The sequence below is a fragment of the Musa acuminata genome, chromosome BXJ3-4, assembly GCF_036884655.1.
Source record: "Musa acuminata AAA Group cultivar baxijiao chromosome BXJ3-4, Cavendish_Baxijiao_AAA, whole genome shotgun sequence".
Lineage (NCBI taxonomy): Eukaryota > Viridiplantae > Streptophyta > Magnoliopsida > Zingiberales > Musaceae > Musa > Musa acuminata.
This window is the reverse complement of record NC_088352.1, coordinates 7,322,957-7,344,439: the sequence shown is the minus strand read 5'-3', so window position 1 is coordinate 7,344,439 and position 21,483 is coordinate 7,322,957. Positions and strand designations below refer to the sequence as shown.

The following is a 21,483-nucleotide window of genomic DNA, read 5'->3' as shown; positions in this document are numbered from 1 at the left end:
ATGTATCAACTCAAATGATTACATACTACTTAGAATGTGATGTTACAGAAATTCTTTAAGGTAAATATTCAAAATAAGAAAAAAAGCATAAGATCGAGCCAAAATATTCGATTCTTGTTCCAACTCAATTCGACCGAATCCGGTTCGATATGGACCGATTCATAGTCCAATCGGACCAAACCGGAAATAGAGCGGGCCGGACCGGTTACTTGTGGGCGCTGGTGTTTAAAGACTCCACGCAGGCCATCTCTGCGGACGACTCGCAGCCTATCGTTCCCTCCTATTCTCTCTCACTCCGTCTCTCTGTCGCCGCTCTCCTGCCCGAAAAACTAACTCTTGCGAAACCCTAAGTTTGCTTTGCCGTTAGATTTATAATTTAATCCTTGCATTAGATATAGTCTGGTTCTCAAAAGTTGCAGTCTTTTCGGATTCACAAATTCTATTTTTGCCTGTTTATCGCCTGTTTCTCGGTTGAAGATGGCGATTTGATTGTACGATTCGTTAGGGGAAGACAAAGGTTCTGTCTTTCTTGCTTGATTTGCGCGTGCAAGGTCAATAAATCTGGAAAAGGTTGTTTTCTATGCCTGCCCGCAATCTGTTTGTTGTTTTGTTCTATGGACACATGATGGTCTGATGAGTTTTGTGATTCAGCTTTGACTTCTGCCTGCAACGAAATATAGGATTCCTTTTCAAGGGGATAGGAAGATAGGAAGGGATCATGCTATCTGTTCATACCATTCGTCGAATTTGTGCTGCGATTGATGCCTTTAGTGTGACTTTTATAGCTGCCACTCTCTCGAGGTCAAGAAAGAAAACCGATCTTTCAGTTTTGGCTAACGAGTCTAACAATCCTGAAAATTTCCCTACTATCGCTGCTTGCAAAGCTGCCGTTTTGAATAAGCATCACAAGCTGAAGCCTCAAGTCGAGATAGAGTCCTCGTCGACCAACACTGTTTCTGATCCCTTACCCATCAGTGAGCCTGCCATCGTGAAGCTTAAGGCAGAGAAGGATCCAGAGAAGCTCTTCCACCTCTTCAAATCAAATGCACATAACCGCCTTGTAGTCGAAAATCGTTTTGCATTTGAGGACACAGTATCCCGCCTTGCTGGAGCTCGTCGATATGACCTCATCGAACACTTGCTCGAGCACCAGAAGACTCTTCCCCAGGGTCTTCGCGAAGGATTCAATGTTCGGATCATAATGCTATATGGGAAAGCTGGTATGCCTGATCACGCCTTGCAGACATTCCATCAAATGCATCTATTTGGATGCCCCCGCACCGTCAAATCATTCAATGCCACACTTCAGGTCCTGTCACAAGCCCGCAGATTTGACGATGTCCATACGTTTTTCATTCAGTGTGCTAACAAGTATGGGATTGTGCTCGATGAGATTTCATATAATATTGTCATCAAGTCAATGTGTGAAATGGGTCGTTTGGATTCTGCTTACTTGGTAATGGTGGAGATGGAGAAGGCTGGGCTGAAACCAGATGTTGTCACATACACGACGCTGATGTCTGCATTCTACAAGCATGGACGTCGTGAGATTGGTGATGGGTTATGGAATCTCATGGTGCTTCGGGGTTGTTCACCTAATTTAGCTACTTTTAATGTTAGAATACAGTTCTTGATCAACCGAAGGAGGGCTTGGAAAGGCAATGACTTAACACACTTAATGTGTAATGCTGGTATACAACCAGATGAAATGACATATAACTTGATCATCAAAGGTTTTTGCATGATTGGTGAGCTTGAGATGGCCAAGCGGGTTTTCTATGCTATGCATGGAAGAGGATGCAAACCAAACAGTAAAATTTATCAAACCATGGTTCATTACCTCTGTGAAGGACGGAACTTTGATTTGGCATTCAGGTTGTGTAAGGATAGCATGAAAAAGAATTGGTTTCCAAGTGTTGGCACCATTGATAAGCTGCTAAAAGGCCTTATGAGTACCTCAAAAGACCGAAATGCCAGGGAAATCATGAAGTTGGTTAAGGCAAGAATACCTTCATATTCAATTAATGAAATTAAAAATTTTCAAGGCATATTGTATCAAAGTAGGTAACAAGCCAATGAAGATTTGGAAAATGTTGATGTCACACGTTGGTTAGAAGACCATGGTTTCTTTTCAACCTATTTATTTAATTTATAACTGGACAGCAGAAATCATCCTGGATTGGCTGCTGAGGCTTGGGCTCTTTGGGTTCAGTGTCAGAATCATCTGATTGTGAGAACGCCAGATGGTTGAATTTCAGGTTACTGCTAGTTATAATGAACTTTCTCATGAATTATTTGTATTTTTCATTTAAAAATTTGTTACTTGGCACAACAGGTTAATGGAAGTAAATCTTTCTTGTTGTTACTTTCATTACTGACTGATTTTTTTTTACATTCTAGTCCCATGGATAAATTTTGAAATTTGTTGTTCTTGACTTCTGATTATTCTCGGAAGATCTGCAATGTTTTCTTTGTTTCAGCAACTTAGGAGCAAATAGGGAGTAGTATACTTCATTAATGTATTCTTTGTTTTGTGGTCCCTTTAAACATTCAACATATCAGTTTGAGTCTGTGAATAGGGCAAATAATTTCATCTACTCTAAATTTGTGTTAATAGGTTATTTGTCACAATCTACTAATTTGGTGAGTCAATGCAAGATTCTCATCACAAAATATTGTCAGTTGAGCTTGGATCATGATACGAATGGAATCAAGTGTGGTTTCCATGTCACAAGATCCATGACTTCCTCAAGAAGCACAGGAAACTTCAGACTCAAGTAGAAAAATAAAAACCGGACAGCTTATACTTATGCATACATGTCAATATATCATGCAGCAAGAGTAAAGAAGAATTTTTGGCAAAAAGTGATAAAAAATGAGAAAAGCATCTTACATGAGATCACTTCTGCTGAAAAATGGTCACAGATGTGCAATATTTTAAAATTAAAAAATCTTGTATTATGCATCTTACTTGAGTTTTATTAAAATGTTGTAGCTGCCCCATAAAGTCTGCCCACATAAGAATCTTTCAGTTTGTCACACAAGCAATTTTTTAATTAAAAATGGAAAGTTCATTCTGTGATATGATGGTGGAAGAATCATTTTCCTGTATGATTTCTTGTTGGTTTCTTTTTATTTGTTATTTTTTGTTGGTCAAATATATTATTAGACTCGTTTTACACTCTCAAGGTGGCAATTGTGAAAATTCTCCAGTAGGCTTCTTTCATTTTCCAATGCTTGCAAGTTTGGCCTGAGTTAAGTAGATAATGCTGATATAATCTGCTTAGCTAAGGTCGTCTGTTTGTAGCTTTATGGGCACATTAAGGTGAGTTGAAATTGTTGTTCCTTATATAAATCATTATCATGATCCTTAACTCGTAGCTTGAGTTAACATGGTTATTCAGGTGACCTGAATGGTCAGGAACAGGTTTTTAGTTACTTCAGGTAATTGGATCAAATAGGTCTCTCTTCTTGACAGAGTTGTTTGACAGGGTCTGATGTGTAGCATGTTGTCAAGAATCTTTTACCATAATTCTTATTCAATGATCGGGAGAAATATCTTACCAGCATGGTGGGGTTGTATCACTTCAAAGAGACCTAGTGCAACTGCAACCTATAAATACTTTTGTTGGTAGCCAACTGAGGCTGGTTCACTACTTATGGTCATACAATTGGGTTCTATTGAAATGCAGATAAGGGTTCATAGTCATCTCACCATCCATTGATTGAAATAGACCTCCAATAGATCATTTTTAAAAACAAGGAAGAATTATTGAAAAATTGCATGACTATTTTCCGGATTAAGAATGTAGCATTCTAGGATTCATTACCTGGCGGAAGGCACAAGTAGTAGATGTCGCTGCATCTAAAGCACATTGTCCCTGATCCTGCTGCCTCTCGCCACTGGGTGCATGGTTGCATGCCACATTCACAGCTCATTCCTAAGTCAGGCACTAAGTCATGGTATCTAGCATTTCTCTTTCTTGATACCACATGATTCAAAGATCCACAAAATGCATTTTTTAAAAGTGAGATTTTTTACTTAAGTACTTCAAGTAGGCAGTACTTTCATAATATTCTTCATGACAATGATTCTTTGGTTATAAAATTGAGTAGTTGAATCTTGTTATATGAAATTGAGAAGCTGCACCATGTCCTTTTCAAAGTTAGTTCTGCAATTTAAGGTGCTATATATTTAGGCAATTCATGAAAGTATGTCTTATTGCAATGAGTATGACTAAATTGATGCCATGTGGGCCAATGTTGAGCAGTTCAAGAATTGCTTTGTTTAACTAATACGTTTAGCCTTTCACCTACCACAATCTTGATCATTTACATGAAGGGACACATTCATGTTATTTTCTGTGTAAAGTGTCTCTTTAAGTAACTAATTCTTAAATTCACACATATAATAGGTACGGGCAACAGTTTAAGACAATTTACATGCAAATATATGGATCAGATGTGCTTTTGAATTTATGAGAGGTTCTTGGAGCATTTACAAGCAATAGATTCTTGTTTAATAAATTAGGTTATCTTATGCTGAAAGGTGTTATGTTACAAATTTACAATATGTAAACCTTCATCCTATGTTATTAATCTTAAAAACTAGGTGACTCTTTAGCAAAGTCTTGGCTTTGGAAATGATGTTTGGACTTGAAGTGCATGAACTTTAAGATAAGAATATTCTTCCAAGAAAAAGATGACCACACATAAATTACACGAGTTGCATTAGATGCGAGATGAATGTCTTTGTTGGACTATAACTTTCATGTACTAGTTTATAAAATGGTCTCTGTTCGCTTCTTTTATGATACTGATGATGTTAGTTTTGCATCTCTGTTGAGGTATATGTTGTGCATTTGTATCAAGCATAATTGCTCGTCAATTTCTTTTGTCACTACCACCACCACAGTTTCTAGTGTATAGATATAGATATTGATATGTAATTCCACCAATACTAGAAGGATCGAGTTATTATTTTGAAATAATTTCATAATCGAGTACCCAAAATCTTTTTTTATGATTAGCTTGTACGTGTCTATGCAACCATTTGTGTCTGCCTTGCACTTGTTACTGCACATGGATATTTGTACTTCTGCTGCTTATGATACCACTCGATTGTCTACTTGGCAATTTATCTCCAAAGAGTAGGTATCTTTTTCCAAGTCATCTCATAGACTCATACCACATGTATTTTTAACCTATTTTGGATGCCTAATTAATAGGATCAGGTTCAAGGTCCTTCAATTTCCATAGCCCCTGTGGTATTTAGCTTCCGTTGCTCTCTGATTTATGCAAGACTTACTGTTTTGTAATATCATCTAATTCTAATATGCTCTGGATGAAACATTATGGTATAATAAGAAAAATGCCTCTTCTATCACACTGTTTTCAGGATTTAGTTCTTGTTGCTGCTTTTGTGGTTTACAAAACCTTTTATTTCTCTTTATCACCCCTCACTGCCATCTGTTCTATTTCACAGGCCTTGAGATGAAACGGAGAGGTTCGCTGTTGAACAGATTAAATAGCAAGATTTGTGCATCCAGTTGCTGAAAGAAATTCATGAGTGTCATTCAGTTAATTAACCAGATGGTGTATCTTACAGAAGGTGACTTCTCAAAATTCTCCTTACAGGATGATTCCTTCAATTGCATTCCTTGCAAATGATTGCAAGGAACTGAGAGAAAGTCTGAGAATGGTAGAGCCACTGCATTTAATTGCACTGGTAGTATTCTGCAGCACGCTCAATCAAAAATGTCTTCTGGATTAGGAATCAACCAGCTTCATATGGTCCATGAGGGTTAGCAACAACCTGGAGGCCGAAATGTTCGTCTTCGTGACTTCAAAAATTGCCACTTGGTTACAATTCTACTATGGTCCAGAAAATGATCTTGTCACAAATTGGTATGTTTTTGCCACTATGGAAGCAGGAGCCAGAGGGACAGAAACCAATTAAATAGACATGTAGTTAGTATCTCAATGTTCCTCATGTCCCAAGTCTAAATTTTTATCAGTTAGGTTTTACTTGAGATGTTTCGGACTTGGATTTAGGATACTTTAAGAGATTTCTCTTCATTGTAGTTTATTTTTCTCACATGAATAATCTGGACTTTTCTTTATGGATATAGATAAAGGGAATCGAACTATCATGTAAATCTTGGGCGGACTTTTTGGGTTTGTGAATTGTTCTTATTGATTCTGGTGACTATTCTTTTGATATCATGGCCTTCTTCCCCATGTGGAAGAATAAAGTGACCTGGAATTACAGCGAACTGCTGCTGGCTTCAATTAGTAAAATCAAGATTATAGGGTTTAAAAGGAGCAACCAAATCAACAAAGATTGGACTCATCAGGATTTAGTCGAGAGAAGAATGAGCTTTAAAATAAACTGGTTGGAGAATAATACCTTATTGCATCTGAAAGGAATGTGAATCAACATCAATTTTTCTCTTCAACACAAATATTAGCTTACCTGTCACTGACAATAAGAGGGCATGATTTGCTTACATGCAAAGATTATGAGAATTTACATGCAAAGATTATGAGAGAGATCGGTCTTTGTCACAGATTCTTACAGCACTGAACAAATTATCAGCAACTCTTTCTCAACTATGTTAGATTTCGTCACTAGCAAAGCATCTGTGCACAGCATAAGCTGATTTTTTTTATCAAGATATAAAGGTCGGATATGGATCATAAACAACAATGTGTATGACAGACTTGTACAAGTGTTTGTTCCAACTATGCCAAAAACAACAGAGAGCCTGCCTTCTAATGTTGGATTCGACATGTGTTACAGATAAAATCTAATTTTGAAAACCAAACATCATATTTTTGTTTCCAATGCTCCTCAACGAAGAAATCGTATTGAAGTAGGCCAGAATTTGAAGGAACCAATGGGTCCCCCTTCAAGTGTAAAAGAAGAGGCATAATATTCTCGCATTGCGTCTAAATTTATACATAGTAATAACAGGTGGAAAGAGACAATATGAAACCCAAAATTTTTTCAGAATATATGTTATCTGTGATATGCTTCCTTTTTTCCCTTTCCTCTTTCTACACCCTCTTCCCCTGATTTGATGCCATAAACAATCTGCTCATAACAATTCGCATGCAGTTTAGTCAAAGTAAAAGAAAAGAAAACGTAAAGAATGGTAGAAATCATTCTCTTTGCTGCAGACCTTATAAATGTTTCATCGATGTACAGCTATTCTTCTTCAGATATCAACAAAATTTCCCCTGCAGAGAAATAGAAAGTCAAGCTCGTTAGGATTAGTTTTAGTTTTCTGCCAAATAGCCAATACCAGAACTGCAATTTCACTAGTAACAAAATTTTAACTGCAAAACACACAGACTGACAAAGTATTCGAAGTGATGGATATTGAAATCCCGTTGTAGTAAATAGAGTATTATGCCTATACCAAAGAGCAAAGTTGAATGACAACTTATAAAGGTAATGCATATCTTACTCCACGGAAATCGATCAGTTTCAATCAAGGATATTTCTCTATTATAAAAATGACTAAGAATAAAGTTTGACCAAGTAGCTAAGATTATAATAATGAAAAATCAAAAGAGAATATCTGTTTTCTCAAATATGGAGCTTGCCGGATGAATCCTAGTCATAACCACAACACATCAGGTCACTGCAGGATCATCATGTTCTGTCCCACCATATGATCAAATAGTCTCCTTCCAAGCTTGTGGATTCTTCCTTTTCAGGTATCAACGCAGTTGTAGCTCTTCTTTCAATACCAATTGAACATCTTACAACTTCTCTGATCTTACCAGAATTGGCATGACTTCCAACTGCACGAAAGAAATCATTTCTCTTGTTTTTCTCTTCTGACAGTGTCACTTATCTGTCCCATTCTTCTTATCCCAATTGCAGTCATTTCTTGAATATGTTAATCTTAAATATAGCATCATGATCCATTACGTATCATCAGAATTCTACACAAGGAACAGCACTGTTCAGATTTCACACAGAACACCAAATACACTTGCTGTTTTAACCATCTCGCCCCTTATTCATAAGAAACATCTCTTAGACTAACAAATCTAATATGCCCTTGATTTAATCTTTTAGTACTTTCTGATAAAATGTTTTAAATATCTCCACTGCTCATCATAATTTCACTAAAATGATGAATTAATGATAACAAAAACTGTCAAATATCGATGCAAGTATATTGGAACTTGGAAGCAAGGAGACTCCAGCAATTTTAACTTGACAGACGAACAGGATGTCAAGTTTCTGAGAAATCCAAAAATATATTAAGATGCTTTACTTGTGAGCTCCAAGCATAATGATTCATTGTGTGTACTTATCTTACCAATAGTTTGCTTTACCAACAAGACCAGCATTCATACGCTCAAAGTACTCTCAAGAAATAAGAGAAGAATTCTGGCACGATGATCTAAGCAAAACTAGAAAATTAAATTGACAGTTGAATAATTTGAACTGTACTACATATCTAAGAAACTCCAAATTTGATGTCTTGTAAGCTGTTTTCACTAAATGAAAAAAGGAACTTAGATCTAAGTATTAAAGCTGAAGCATTTAGCAGAAAGAAGCCATGCAAACTCACAAGCAATAATGAGATTCACTTTCTGAAAAAAAAATTAAAATCATCTAAGTTTTTCTAAAGAAAAATGGATTTGAGGTATTAACAAAAAGTTAGGAATTTTGCCAACTGCATAAAGTATTTTTAGCACAAACTTCATATGAATTATTTCCTCTAGTCTGCTTTTAGCTTACCCTAATATTGGAGTCTTTTAGGGCTTCCATGGTTGCTTCGATCTCTGTTTGCTTCATCACAGCCGCTTGCAGTACCTGATGATGAAAATGATATTAAAACAAAGTGTAAACGACACAAGAAATCAAGTTCATTTGGAAATACAAGCATAAGGAAACAGAAAGTTTAGATATTGCGTGGTAGAGCAGGCAATGCTTGCATGTGATCCAGATATATATTGACTAGAAAAAAAAATGTTGCTGGGTTGATCAAAGTCTGTTAGCAGCCATAGCTGATTTTTCCCTAAAACTAAAATAGCATTTACGTATTTAAAGATTAGCAACAGGACAATCTACAAAAAGATAACAAAGAAAGGCATAAAAAGTATTGTTTGATAAGGGAAACAAATCAGTTTTAACAACCCAAACCTAATAAAGATTTTATAGAAATGAAGGTCACTCTCCCAGGCCTGATTGATTATGCCATCTGTGACTCGACATAATGTTTTAACAGCAGATAGATTATGTGCCTTTGACCGGCCTAGTACTTGCACTATAGCATTGAGAGCATCTAGTGAACTTCATGAATCAAGATTTTCAGAAAATTACAAGCACTTATCCAAAATGCTTAGAGTAATGTGCAAAACCAAACTATATCCGATTGAATCACCAGACAACATATGTGGTTATCTCACATAACCAAAACATTCTGATGGAATTACCATATAGTATTATCTGTGGTCATCATCTGACATGAGAGGACTTACTTTATTTGTCTTGTGAAGATCATACTCTACACACTTTATCCTGTCTATTGAATCCAGGATCATGTGTTCTTTTTCTTGAGGAATCTCTGCAGGCTTGTTGCTAAGCTCATTCATGATCAACTCAAGCTTTTGAAGACGTTCCATGTAAGAAGTGATGCAGTTTTCATTGATGGTTTCCATAGTTGAATTATTATTGTATGTCAAGTCCAATGCATCTGATGGATGAACATTCTCTAACCTCCTATCTTGTCTAGACCGTAAGATACGCAAGAAGGATAGCATTTTTACAAGGAACGATACCAATGCTCTTGCAAAAGAACGCAACTTTCCTTCTCCTGCATCTTTTCCAATGTTACTGTGCCTATCAGCAACAGGGTAACCTGAAACCATCAAGGTGAAACAAATTGTGACCATTATAAAATATTACAAAGCACAAACAAATAGGACTATCTTGATCATAAAAGAAACATCTGATACACATTTTGGTGCAAGTTATCACTAAATCCTTGGCAAACAAGTAGCACATTTATTTCTTCAATATAAGGCAATGCTCCTGAAATTGTAGTTTGAGGGGAAAACAACCATATTCAAAAACAGCCAACTTTTCCTTTTTTTGGGAGCTTGAATGCCAACAGAGTCTGCAGCATGACCAAAATGGAACCGTCACAGAGAGATCTTTGCTCTTCTTAGTGTCACCATGGTAAACTACTCTTTCCTTACCAGGAGAACCTAATACAGAGATAAACCATTTTTTTCCTGTAATTTTAGCCTTAAAATTTTCAACAAGGAGTGCCTAGGCTACAGCCTGCATGGATTGAAAATTGAAATGGCAAATGAAGAAATTATGGAGCAACTAACTGGATAATTCTATTATTCAAGGAGAATTTGCATTGGGAATTGAAGAATGAGAAATTAATTTATATGAGACTGAAGAAATGGCCACAACCGCTGTGTATTTGATCCAAGTGGACAAAAGCTAAAAAGAAGACTAAGGTAGCAAACTTTTGATGTTGTCTTTAACAGTTCGAAGTTCAAACATATATAAGCGAATAAAGAGAAATAACGCTAGCTTAATTCACCATGGAGTTCGAAAGTAAAAGAAATTGCCCTTGGATGTAGCAAAACAAAATTGCAACTTATTGAAGTACGAAAGGATTCCAATAAAGTTTAGCAAAACAATGCAGAAGAGTTGAAACCATGGTTCTGGTTCTTAAGATGTATCACATCAAAGTCGTCATTGTCCTGTCTATTACCAGTGACAAGTTAATTAACCATTGAACTATTCTGTCTTTTGTGCTCTTATTTGCATAGTGATATGTCTGTAGTTCTACCAGACTACAAAGCTCACAAAACACAGATCATGATAAATGCCATGTATAAGTGCCAAGAATTTCTGATTTATCAACAAGAGCATATCCAGGTGATTAGAAGAAAGATTGCCCTAAAAGCACAACAGCTCATCAGGATTTCACCAGCAGTACACATGATTCCCTTTTCATGACAAGTACCACAACCAGAAAGACTCATCAATTAAGAGGCCTGTAATGCTGCAGTTGAGTATATTAAATGTCATACCAAGCGAATGCAATGCTGCAGTTGAGGAGGCAAGGTCAGGATCTTTTAGTTCTTCGGTTGTCCTAACAGAAAACCTGGATCCTCTTCTGCCAATATCAACATCTTTATCAACCATTACAAAATGGTCATCATGCGGTGTAAAATCTGCTGCTCCGACCTGCCAATTTGATGATGTAGAATGAGTTGCAGAAAGTTTTTCTAGTAAGGGTTTACTTGCACTTTACAGTTCGATTGTTGTTATTAACAACTTTCAACCATCAAGATACATCATCACAAAGGAATTATGAAAGTTCTGACAATGGAATGATCCAAACCGGCAGATAGAACTAAAGCATAAGTAAAGAAATTTTTGTAATAAGCATAGACAGTATACTATTGATGTAGGCCAGACATTTTTCATTTATTTTGCAATTAGATGTGGAACTTAGTGGTCGGATTCATAGGTTTTTTTAAAATTATTCATTGGCTTTTTATTATTCTCGACAGTTCAATGATATATTGTGGATTTTCAGACAATGAGCTCCGGTCTCTTTGTTATACTGATAATAACCGATATGGCAACCAGAAAACTTACGAGCACTCAATATCTGAGAATATATCATTTTTTTGTGAGCTTATTCATTTCATTAGTTACGAATTAAATGATAATACCACACTATAAGAAAATGATCTACAAAGTAATGTGGTGCCCTGTAGATGGGATTGATACCATGTTATGATATAGCTTTCTACATATTCTGTTTTCTGCTATCCAATTAAAATTAAAATAATTATACTTAGCACCATACATCTGTGAGCATCACTAAAGCATAACCCCTAATACTCAAGAACATAAGCTAAGAAAATTTGAAAAATAATAATATGAGGTACTGTTGTTAGGATTCCTTAATTTTAAGGATTTGATATTAATCTTTATTTTTTTATTTAGTTTTTCTTAGTTATGGTAGGAATCCTTTGATATAGCAAATTGGGAATTGTTATTTTTATTTTTGTTAGAAATCCTAGGCCTAGTTGGCTACTTTTCTTAAGCAATCAAATATAACTCAAAGCCTTTGGCCAACTTGGAGGTTGATCGTCTCGAAGCGATCAAAAAGAGATTGATCCCCTTGAAGCGATCAAATCGCTATCTACTTTCTTAGATAAAATCCTAGGGTTTTATTATCTAGTATCAGAGTAGCAAGTCCTTGGCCTTCCTAAAGTTATCGCGGTGTGTCCTTGGCGTTTCCTTGGTGTTCCTAAAGTTCTTGCGGTGCTTCTTCAGCGTTCCCTCAATCTCCTCTCCGATGCTGCCACAAGCCCTGACGTCCACATCGCCAACAGCAACTTCACCTTCAACGCCAAGTAAGCAGTGCTCATGCCCTTGACCCGAAATAAAAAACAAAACTTAGGAATTACATATCTACAATCATACGCAATGACTACTAACAATTCTATAAAAGCCAAATTTGAAGCATTGGAAGCAAAAATTAAGAGCAGGTTAGAAGAAACTCTCAATGATTTCAAAATGAGTTTGTTTGAGAGTTTTAGCAAAATTCAACAAGATGGAAGTTCGACTTCTACAAGTAAACAAACATCGATCTGAATTCACAGGAAGAGGTTACCAAGAGCATGATAATGGCTACTCTTGCATGAAAGTAGAATTTCCTAGATGGGAAGATGAAGATCTGACCAGCTGGATTTTTAGAGCAGAAAATGTTTTCGCTTTCATAAAACTCAAGAAGATTCTAAAGTGAAAAAGCTTCCATTTAACTAGATGGGGATGCTATTCAATCGTATGATTGATATGAAACCTGCCATGGAGTTTTCTCATGGGAGCAGTTCAAAAAATGGTTTCTTGTTCGTTTTGGATCATCCGAATATAAGAATGTTGATAAGCAGCTTGCCAGACTTCTACTGTGCTAAAGTATCAAAGTCGATTTGAACGACTATCAAATCAAGCTCAAGATTGATCTAAAAGACAATGGGTGGTAACATTCATTAAAGGTCTTAATCCAGACATTCGTTGTGAAGTTAAGGCTCGCCAACCTCGCACTATGACAACTGCAATTTCTTTTGCTCGATTACATGAAGAAAAAATTAATATGGAAAATCACTGAACCAAGAGTGTTAATAAACAGGTGACTAGCAGGTCAACTACTCCAACTATTCCTAATTGAAATCCTAATATTAGAAGACTGACCCAAGAGAAACTCAAAGAACGAATAACAAAGGGTTTGTGCTGGCATTGTGATGAAATGTGGAGTAGGGAGCATCGATACAAGCAAGGAAAACTTTTGATGATTGAATCAATTGAGGAGGAACCAGAGGATAAGGCTATAGACTCTGATCATGAAGGTACTGATAATGATGAGATTATTAAACTTGTCACAGATACTATTCATGCATTAGTTGGCTACTCTAATCCTTAAACTATGTAAGTTGAAGGGCTTTTGAAACATCAGTCTATTACTATTTTAATTGATATTGGTAGCACCAACAATTTTATGGATAACAAGGTTGCTGCACGATTGACCTATCGCATTGAACATTATGATAAGTTCGAGGTAAAGGTTGCTGATAGGCGAATTTTAATTTGCGATAGTAAGTGTTCCAAAGTAAAGCTTGTTATGCAAGGTCAAGAATTGTTCGTAGATTTTTTCTTACTACCATTGGAGGACTATGAGATTATGCTTGGAATTAAGTGGTTATTAACTCTGGGCGATATCTCTTGAATTTTTTCTAAATTAATTATGAATTTTTTATCAATGGAAAGCAAGTGATCCTAAAGGGAAAGCATGGTAGTAGGGTCACAACCGTTACTAGCCATAGAATGGAAATGGTTCTTCGAAAGGCACACCATGGATTTTTGGTATAATTACGGAGCATTAAAGAGGAAGCTGCAGTACCTGAACAAGATGAAAATGTTCACTCATTACTCGAAGAATTTATGAATATATTTGCAGAACCACAAGAACTTCCACCTCTTCGATCACATGATCACCAAATTTCTTTACTGCTTGGGAGTGCACTAACTAATGTTCGGCCCTATTGATATCCACACTTTCAAAAGACAAAGATAAAGAAAATCGTTAAAGAGATGCTTGAAGCAAGGGTCATAAAGGCTAGTGTTAGTCCATACTCCTCTCCAATCTTATTAGTAAGAAAGAAAGATGGTTCTTGATATATGTGTGTAGATTATTGAGCACTCGATAATATTACAGTGAAAGACAAGTATCCTATTCCAGTGGTGGATGAGTTACTTGACGAATTGGGAGGTGCACAAGTTTTCACTGAACTGGATTTACGGTTGAGCTATCACCAAATTCGTGTGGATGAAGATGATATTCAAAAAACCGCTTTAGAAAGCATGATGATCACTATGAATTTTTAGTAATGCATTTTGGGTTAACCAATTGGGAGGTGCACAAGTTTTCACTAAACTGGATTTACGATCGGGCTATCACCAAATTTATGTGGATGAAGATGATATTCAAAAAACCGCTTTTAGAAAGCATGATGGTCACTATGAATTTCTGGTAATGCATTTTGGATTAATCAATGCGTTGTCTACTTTTCAGAGTCTAATGAATGATATCGTTCGAGTTCATCTTCGTAAGTTTGTTTTGATTTTATTTGATGATATTCTGATATATAGTCCATCTTCAGAAAGTCATTTATTATATTTGCGGGTTGTTTTTACCCTTCTTCATGAGCATTGTCTTTTTGTTAAGAAATCGAAATGCAGTTTTGCTTACTCATAGATAGAGTATCTTGGCCATGTTGTTTCTCGAGAGGGCGTTGCAATTGATCTTTCCAAAATCCAGACAATGAAAGATTGACCAATTCCAAAATCAATTAAGGCTCTGTGAGAATTCTTGGGATTCATTAATTACTGTTGAAACTCGAAAGTTTGTGAAGAACTATGGCAAAATCAATGCTCCTTTGACATCACTTTTAAAGAAAAATACATTTAAGTGAACAGAAAAAGCTACTCAAGCTTTTATTTCTCTAAAGTATGCAATAACTACTATGCTAGTTCTCGTTTTACCAGATTTTAACTAGTTATTCGTGATTAAATCTGATGCTTTTGGAGCGGGTATTGGAGTTGTACTAATGCAAGAAGACCGTCTAATTGCTTATACTAGTAAGACATTTTTCCCATCTCATTCAAGTTTATCTGTTTATGACAAGGAGATGTTGGCCATTGTTCATGCATTTACTCAACGGAGACCTCGTTGAATTGGTCGACGGTTTCAAATATGCACCGATCACAAAAGCTTGAAATATTTTTTTGTGCAAAGAGTTTCTTCTTTAGAACAACAAAAATGAGTCACTAAGCTATTGGGTTTTGACTGTGAGATTATTTTTCTCACCTTTTAAAACAAGTTAAACTTATTAGGAGTGAATGGTTATATCATCCTGAAATTCAAGTTGTTATTAAAAAGCTAAAAGAAGATCCAACTTCTATTCCTAATTATAGTTGGGATCTCATAGATTTGCGCTACAAGAGCAAAATTATCTTGGCACCAAATTCTTTTTGCCAGAATATAATTTTGAAGGAGTTTCATTCATCACCAACTACGGGTCATTCTGGATTTCTTCGTACATATAAATGCATTTGTCAACTTTTTTATTAGAAGGATATGAAGAAAGCCATCAAGAAGTTTGTTACAGAACGTGATGTTTGCCAATGCCACAAAGGTAAGACAATTGCTACCCCTAGTTTGCTTCAGCCTCTTCCTATTCCTGATGATGCTTGGACCGATATATCCATGGATTTTATTGACGGACTTCCACCATCTTCAGGTAAAACCACCATCTTTGTGGTTGTGGATCGCCTTACAAAATATGCTCATTTTTTTATGTTGTACGACATCCTTATATTGCTACAAGTGTTGCTCGCACTTTTGTTAAGAATATAGTGAAGTTGCATGGAATTCCACGTTCCATTGTTAGTGATCGAGATAAAGTTTTTACTAGCACCTTTTGAAAGTAGCTATTTTGCTTGCAGTGTATCTAATTAAATATAAGTACTGCTTATCACCTGCAAACAGATGGGCAAACTGAAGTGGTGAACAGATGTCTAGAAAACTATCTCAGATATTTTACCAGTGATAAACCAAAGGAGTGGATGAAATGGCTTCCTTGGGCAGCAGAATGGTGGTACAGTGCCACTTATCACTCTTCTACTAAAATGACTCCTTTTGAAGCGATTCATGGTCAACCTCCTCCCATGATTACAAAATGCATGCTTGGTTCTTCTAAGATTGATCAAGTAGATAAGAAATTGCTTAACAGGAATAAGATTATTTAACTTCTAAGAGATAATCTTGCAGTCTCACAAGCTAGAATGAAGCAACAAACAGATAAGCATCGTAGTGAGCGAGAATTTGCAATGGATGATTGGGTTTTTCTTGAACTTCAGCCTTATAAGCAAACTTGTATAAAGGTTCAATCTTCTATGAAGCTATCTCCTCAATTCTTTGGGCCTTATAAGGTGTTGGAATGTATTGGCCCAGTTGCTTATCGCTTAGACTTGCCGACAAGCTCTAAGATACATCCAATTTTTCATGTTTCTTGCCTTACAAAGAAATTAGGTGAGGATGATGTGGTGTAACACCAGCTAGATATTTCTTTTAGTGTTGAGGTTCAAATCCTACCTCAAGCCATACTTGATCGACGTGTTGTGATGCATCATAGATATCCTATCACTAAGGTGCTTGTTCAACGGGCCAACTTACTAATTAAAGATGCCACCTGGGATTCTTGCAAAACATTGAAGGAGAAGTTTCCAGAATTCATTGTTGCTCAGCTTTGAGGACAAGGCTATTTTACAGAGGCGAGAAATGTTAGGATTCCTTAATTTTAGGGATTTGATATTAATCTTTATTTTCCTATTTAGTTTTTCCTAGTTATGGTAGGAGTTTTTGAGTTTTAGGGGTCCTTTGATATAGCAAATTAGGAATTAATATTTTTATTTTTGTTAGAAATCCTAGTATTAGTTGGCTAATAATTATTAACTCAATATATATGTAATGCCTTTGGTTACTTTTCTCAAACAATCAAATACAATTCAAAGCCTTTGGCCAACTTGGAGGTTGATCTCCTCGGAACAAACAAAAAGAAGTTGATCCCCTCAAAACGATCAAATCCCTATCTACTTTCTTAGATAAAACCCTAGGGTTTTATCAACTGTATTCAGGTATTAGGAACTTACTTCTTTATGTATTGGAGACAGAGGAGCATACTCAGCAATAGACGGCTCGGGAGAATAAAGGTCATCAGCATCTGATACTGATTCAGCTGCAGATGTGTCACAACTTCTTCCCTGCCATCGAAAGACGCAAAGTAAAATGAAAATTAGGGAGAGAACATTTGTAATCAACTAGGTCAAAAGGTTTGAGTGTTAAGAATCTTGCCTTCGACAAGTACAGTCTAGCACAAGAGTGACCTCTTTTTTCTCCATCTATTACATACCCACTCTCCCCTAGGAATGCTGCATCAACACCTTGTACTAGCTGTAGGTCAAAATGACATCATTAATCACTATATCTTCCTCAATTGATAAAGACATTGCCATTAGTTGACCATAGCTTGAGTAAGTTTTAATAGATCTTGCCCAATTAGACATGAGATGTATACCTTCATGATGACTGGGTCATTCCAAGGTCCTTTATTAGATCTAAGACAACCTCCCTCATGATAGCATGCACATGAACCACCAAGGAAATCTGGTAGTTGGCTGTGGATGTGGACAAATGCATATTACTAAGATGAGGAATGAACCCATATAAAGTAGAGGAAGAAAATATAAGACATTGTATGCCGGATAAAGGAATACACACAAACCTTGAGTCTATTGCCTCCAGAAGTCTACTCTGATATTTTGTTCCAAGAACCTGCACAAAACTTCATGACATCGTCCATAGTTGGGAATCAAGAAACAAAAAATAATGGTATTTCTTGTATGGCTATCTTACTTACATGTATCTTTGAAGTAGTTTTGGGATCCAGAAATCCTTTTACAGTGTTCCAGAGAAGCTTAAAACCATGGCCAGCATTAACTATAAACAATTGATGTAGTGTCTGTCCAAACAAAAAAAAGTTCAAAAAAAATCTGAGCACCAAGAGCCACACGAGAAATATCTTAGACAATTGTACCTCGGGGTAATAATCACCATCTATTTTCTGCATATTGAGCAACAGGTCCCTTGCTGTCTTGCCGAAATTCTTCAAGCCCTGCATTTGAGATGATGATGTCAACCTTCAATGCATGCTACTGACAATTTGCGAAAAAATATCAAACCCAGAATATAGCAGGGTTAATAAGAAATTATAAATTGTGCTTCTATGTGCATCATAATGTGTCAATGTGACAGAAGCAAGCAAAATACCACGCCTTGTACGTCCAATATTGTAGTGGATGAACCAATATGTCTTTTGGAAGCAATGGAGCATGCAGGAAATTTCTCATTCAGGGCTCTCTCAAATTCTTGTACATGGTACTTCAAATAGCGCTCTATCGTAGTTATGTTCATAAGCTTATTTGGCTCAGCTTTCCCAAGCCTCTCGATGTAGACTGGCCTTCCCTCCTTGTCAACTCCATGGTAACCTTGGGGATAATAGTGCACAACATCCTCCAGTTCATCGAATTCAAAGTCCTACAGTCAATGGATTATATCGTCATGGTATGTCATATACCATCCATTAAAAATGTATTTGAATTAAAGAAAATAACAATTCTTTGATATCCGACCATGACAACAGCTGACAATAGACATTCACAACTAATCAGTCTGTCTCCGTAGATTACATGGAGAAGTACACAGATCATGGAATTCTACATGGAACACCATTGAAATCCATGACATGCTACATATGATTCAATAATTCAAAGATTTTGACATAATCATTCTTACTGAAAAACAAATTGATTGAAAGAATTGAAATATAGCAATTAAGTCAAGTTGAATGGTAGATTGCATTTTCAATGATAGGAAAAGGCATTTGATAGATGGTCTGACATTATATCTTTCATATCCACTGCAAATTTAGAACACTGATTTACTTTGTGGGCAGATAGGGTATGCGGCATTTCAGTTAGGTATTAAAGTAATTGCTTTCTACTGATTACTTGGATGATGACTAGGATTATATAGACAACATAAAGCTAATGTTTGAGTGTTACTTGTGAATGGAAAATAGTAAAAAAAAAAATTTATGAGATGAATAATAAATGCAAAGATAATATAATGTAGGAAGCTTGAAGTGTAAGTGAAACAATATCAAAAGGGAACTAGCGCAATTAGACTCAAAGTGCAGTAAATATTGAGCATTGAGGTTTTGATTAATCTTTATAAAAGTTTGACTTCTCAAACTGCAGGGTGTTAAAACCAAAATTGGCCACATATTGACCGATACAACTAGTTAAAGTACCATGTTTGTCTTCCATAAAGGCTTCAGGACAAAAACTAACTAAAGTCTCCATCTATTTCTCTGGTTATTCAAGGTACACCAGGTGACCTGATCCTAGGTATTGCTTTTCCATGTGTCGGATTGCAGCATGAAATTTAACAATGAACTTACCTCCATAATTGTATCTGTCCCAAATTCTTTTCTCCACTGAAGCATCTCAGCCCACATCTGGGTTGCTCTCTCGAAGTCGAACTTTCTAGCCTTGAGGAATCTGATTGAAGTAAACAAAGTTTAGCAAATCCCATCTAGCCCAATGATAAGAATGTGAAGTCAATGCTCGTACAGGAATGCCGAAGCTATTGGATCAAAATAAGAGCAAATTTCCATTTCATTCTAACCTGAGCAACGTGTGATAGTCATCATGTTTGTTAGGCAACAATTTCTTTGCAATGAGCTGTTGCCGAAATGAATAGACTGCTCGCTCCTCGTCAGCATCCCTGACATCCTCTATTGAAAGAGGAGGAACCCTGAAATCTACCCTACTTCCTCGTTTCCTTAAAGAGTGGGTAAATCTAGTGGAAGCATTCAACGCTTTTTTCTTGAGAGATCCGATTCTTGTTCTTCTTCGCTCGTCCTCAGAGTTCTCCACTTCAGATCTCCTTTCCTTTCTCTCCTCATAATTGAATGACCCTTCAAGACCTTCTCCATGGAACACTGCTATGACGCGTTGCATCATTACGGAAGTTAGAAAGAAAAAACAATCAATGCCACATTTTCGTTTTGTTGGTCTTGTGAGAATCAAGCATATTAGTATACAACTACCTGACATTTTTCTTCCAAGGCACAAGAAGAACTTTTGCCAGGACCTCGGGTGTCAAAAGCGACAAGCTGCGACCGGCACCAGCAATAAGAAACCAGATAAATTCATCTACCCATCTACATTCTCGATATCCAGAAGAAAGACACAAGAGAGACTAAACTCACCTGAACGAGCGATCCCGGAATGCAGCAGCAAAGATCCACAGAACTCAACAACCGAAGGAGATTCCAGCAAACTGATGAAGGCCAAAGAGGAATTTTTAAACATCAAGTTTTTCTCTTTGAATCATCTTCTTTACAGCTAAAAACAAGTTGTCTTTTCTGAGTCGTCCTCTTTTCAGCTCAACAGTCTAACCCCAAAACCATCGCGGCTAACTTTTAAATATAATATATCCAAGAAAAAGGGAAAAAAAAACATAGAATCTAAGATCGCAATACACACGAAAAAAACGTAATATTTGCTAAGATAGGACTTCCAGGACCTGCATTGGTTCAGTTGGTTTCCTTTTGATGAAAAGAGGTTATGCCTCGAACCAACAGATGGTTCAACATTTATCGAATCCCATCGATAAAATTCCCCACTCCAAACGAAATCCGTCATCAAAGATCGATTATTGGTCACCCCTCTATTTTCGAGAACAAATCTTCCCAAAAAAAATAAACAACATTCTTTTCGAGAGACCCATCCAATAAAAGCGAGGACTTCAAAATCCAATCCTGCAAAGCCCAAACCCGAACGAAGCAATCAAAACCGGAACACCAGGAAACAGAAGGGAACCAACTCCGCGAAACCGAGACCGCAGCTCAAATCACCAAACCAACGAGGGCAACACGGCGAAATCCAGCATCTACCTCGTCCAACCCCTCAACAAGCCGCGATCCGGGAGCCAACGCCGGGAGAAAGCGTGAGGAACCCTGCGTGTTACCGTCAACAGCGACGAATGACGAATATTTCGGATCGATTCTTCGGCGTCTCCTTCTCTTCCGTTCTTCGTTTTGCTGTTTATAATGGGTTTCGTCTTCTGTGGTGTCCTTCTTTTTGCTTCGAAGATAGGGAAGATGGAAATCAGAGGATTCGAGGAAGGTAGAGAAGTCGAGCGCTGCGACGCTCGCCTCTCTCTTTCACGCTTTCTTCACTGCACTGCTACTTCTCCTCCTCTACGTATTCTTTTTTTCCCTCTCTTAATA

The 21,483-nt window shown here is 36.7% G+C and overlaps 2 protein-coding genes across 6 annotated transcripts; one reads left to right on the top strand and one right to left on the bottom strand.

Annotated features, from left to right (window-relative positions):
- The first annotated feature begins 271 nt into the window (after positions 1 to 271).
- Positions 272 to 6,169, top strand: LOC135636842 (pentatricopeptide repeat-containing protein At1g80150, mitochondrial-like). 2 transcript variants are annotated; one of them, XM_065148930.1, is made up of 3 exons: positions 272 to 570; positions 652 to 2,258; positions 5,486 to 6,169. In XM_065148930.1, exon 2 carries the CDS (start codon positions 719 to 721, stop codon positions 2,066 to 2,068), a length of 1,350 nt encoding a protein of 449 aa, XP_065005002.1. In that variant the 5' UTR covers positions 272 to 570; positions 652 to 718; the 3' UTR covers positions 2,069 to 2,258; positions 5,486 to 6,169. The 2 variants fall into 2 exon arrangements, with proteins under 2 accessions (XP_065005002.1, XP_065005001.1); XM_065148929.1 differs by having other exon boundaries at positions 272 to 2,258.
- A 473-nt stretch (positions 6,170 to 6,642) lies between these two features.
- On the bottom strand, positions 6,643 to 21,467 carry LOC135636841 (phosphatidylinositol/phosphatidylcholine transfer protein SFH6-like). Of its 4 annotated transcripts, none has more exons than XM_065148925.1 (17): positions 21,148 to 21,467; positions 20,461 to 20,531; positions 20,296 to 20,364; positions 19,875 to 20,190; positions 19,648 to 19,747; positions 18,456 to 18,722; positions 18,223 to 18,300; positions 18,046 to 18,147; positions 17,911 to 17,960; positions 17,704 to 17,803; positions 17,481 to 17,579; positions 17,279 to 17,389; positions 11,083 to 11,239; positions 9,508 to 9,887; positions 8,765 to 8,839; positions 7,185 to 7,242; positions 6,643 to 7,096 (listed from the first exon to the last, which is right to left on the bottom strand). In XM_065148925.1, the coding sequence occupies exons 3-16, from the start codon at positions 20,303 to 20,305 to the stop codon at positions 7,228 to 7,230; spliced, it is 1,860 nt and encodes a 619-aa protein (XP_065004997.1). In that variant the 5' UTR covers positions 20,306 to 20,364; positions 20,461 to 20,531; positions 21,148 to 21,467; the 3' UTR covers positions 6,643 to 7,096; positions 7,185 to 7,227. The 4 variants fall into 4 exon arrangements, with proteins under 4 accessions (XP_065004997.1, XP_065005000.1, XP_065004998.1 ...); XM_065148928.1 differs by having other exon boundaries at positions 9,808 to 9,887; XM_065148926.1 differs by having other exon boundaries at positions 19,875 to 20,193; positions 20,299 to 20,364.
- Between the last annotated feature and the right edge of the window lie 16 nt (positions 21,468 to 21,483).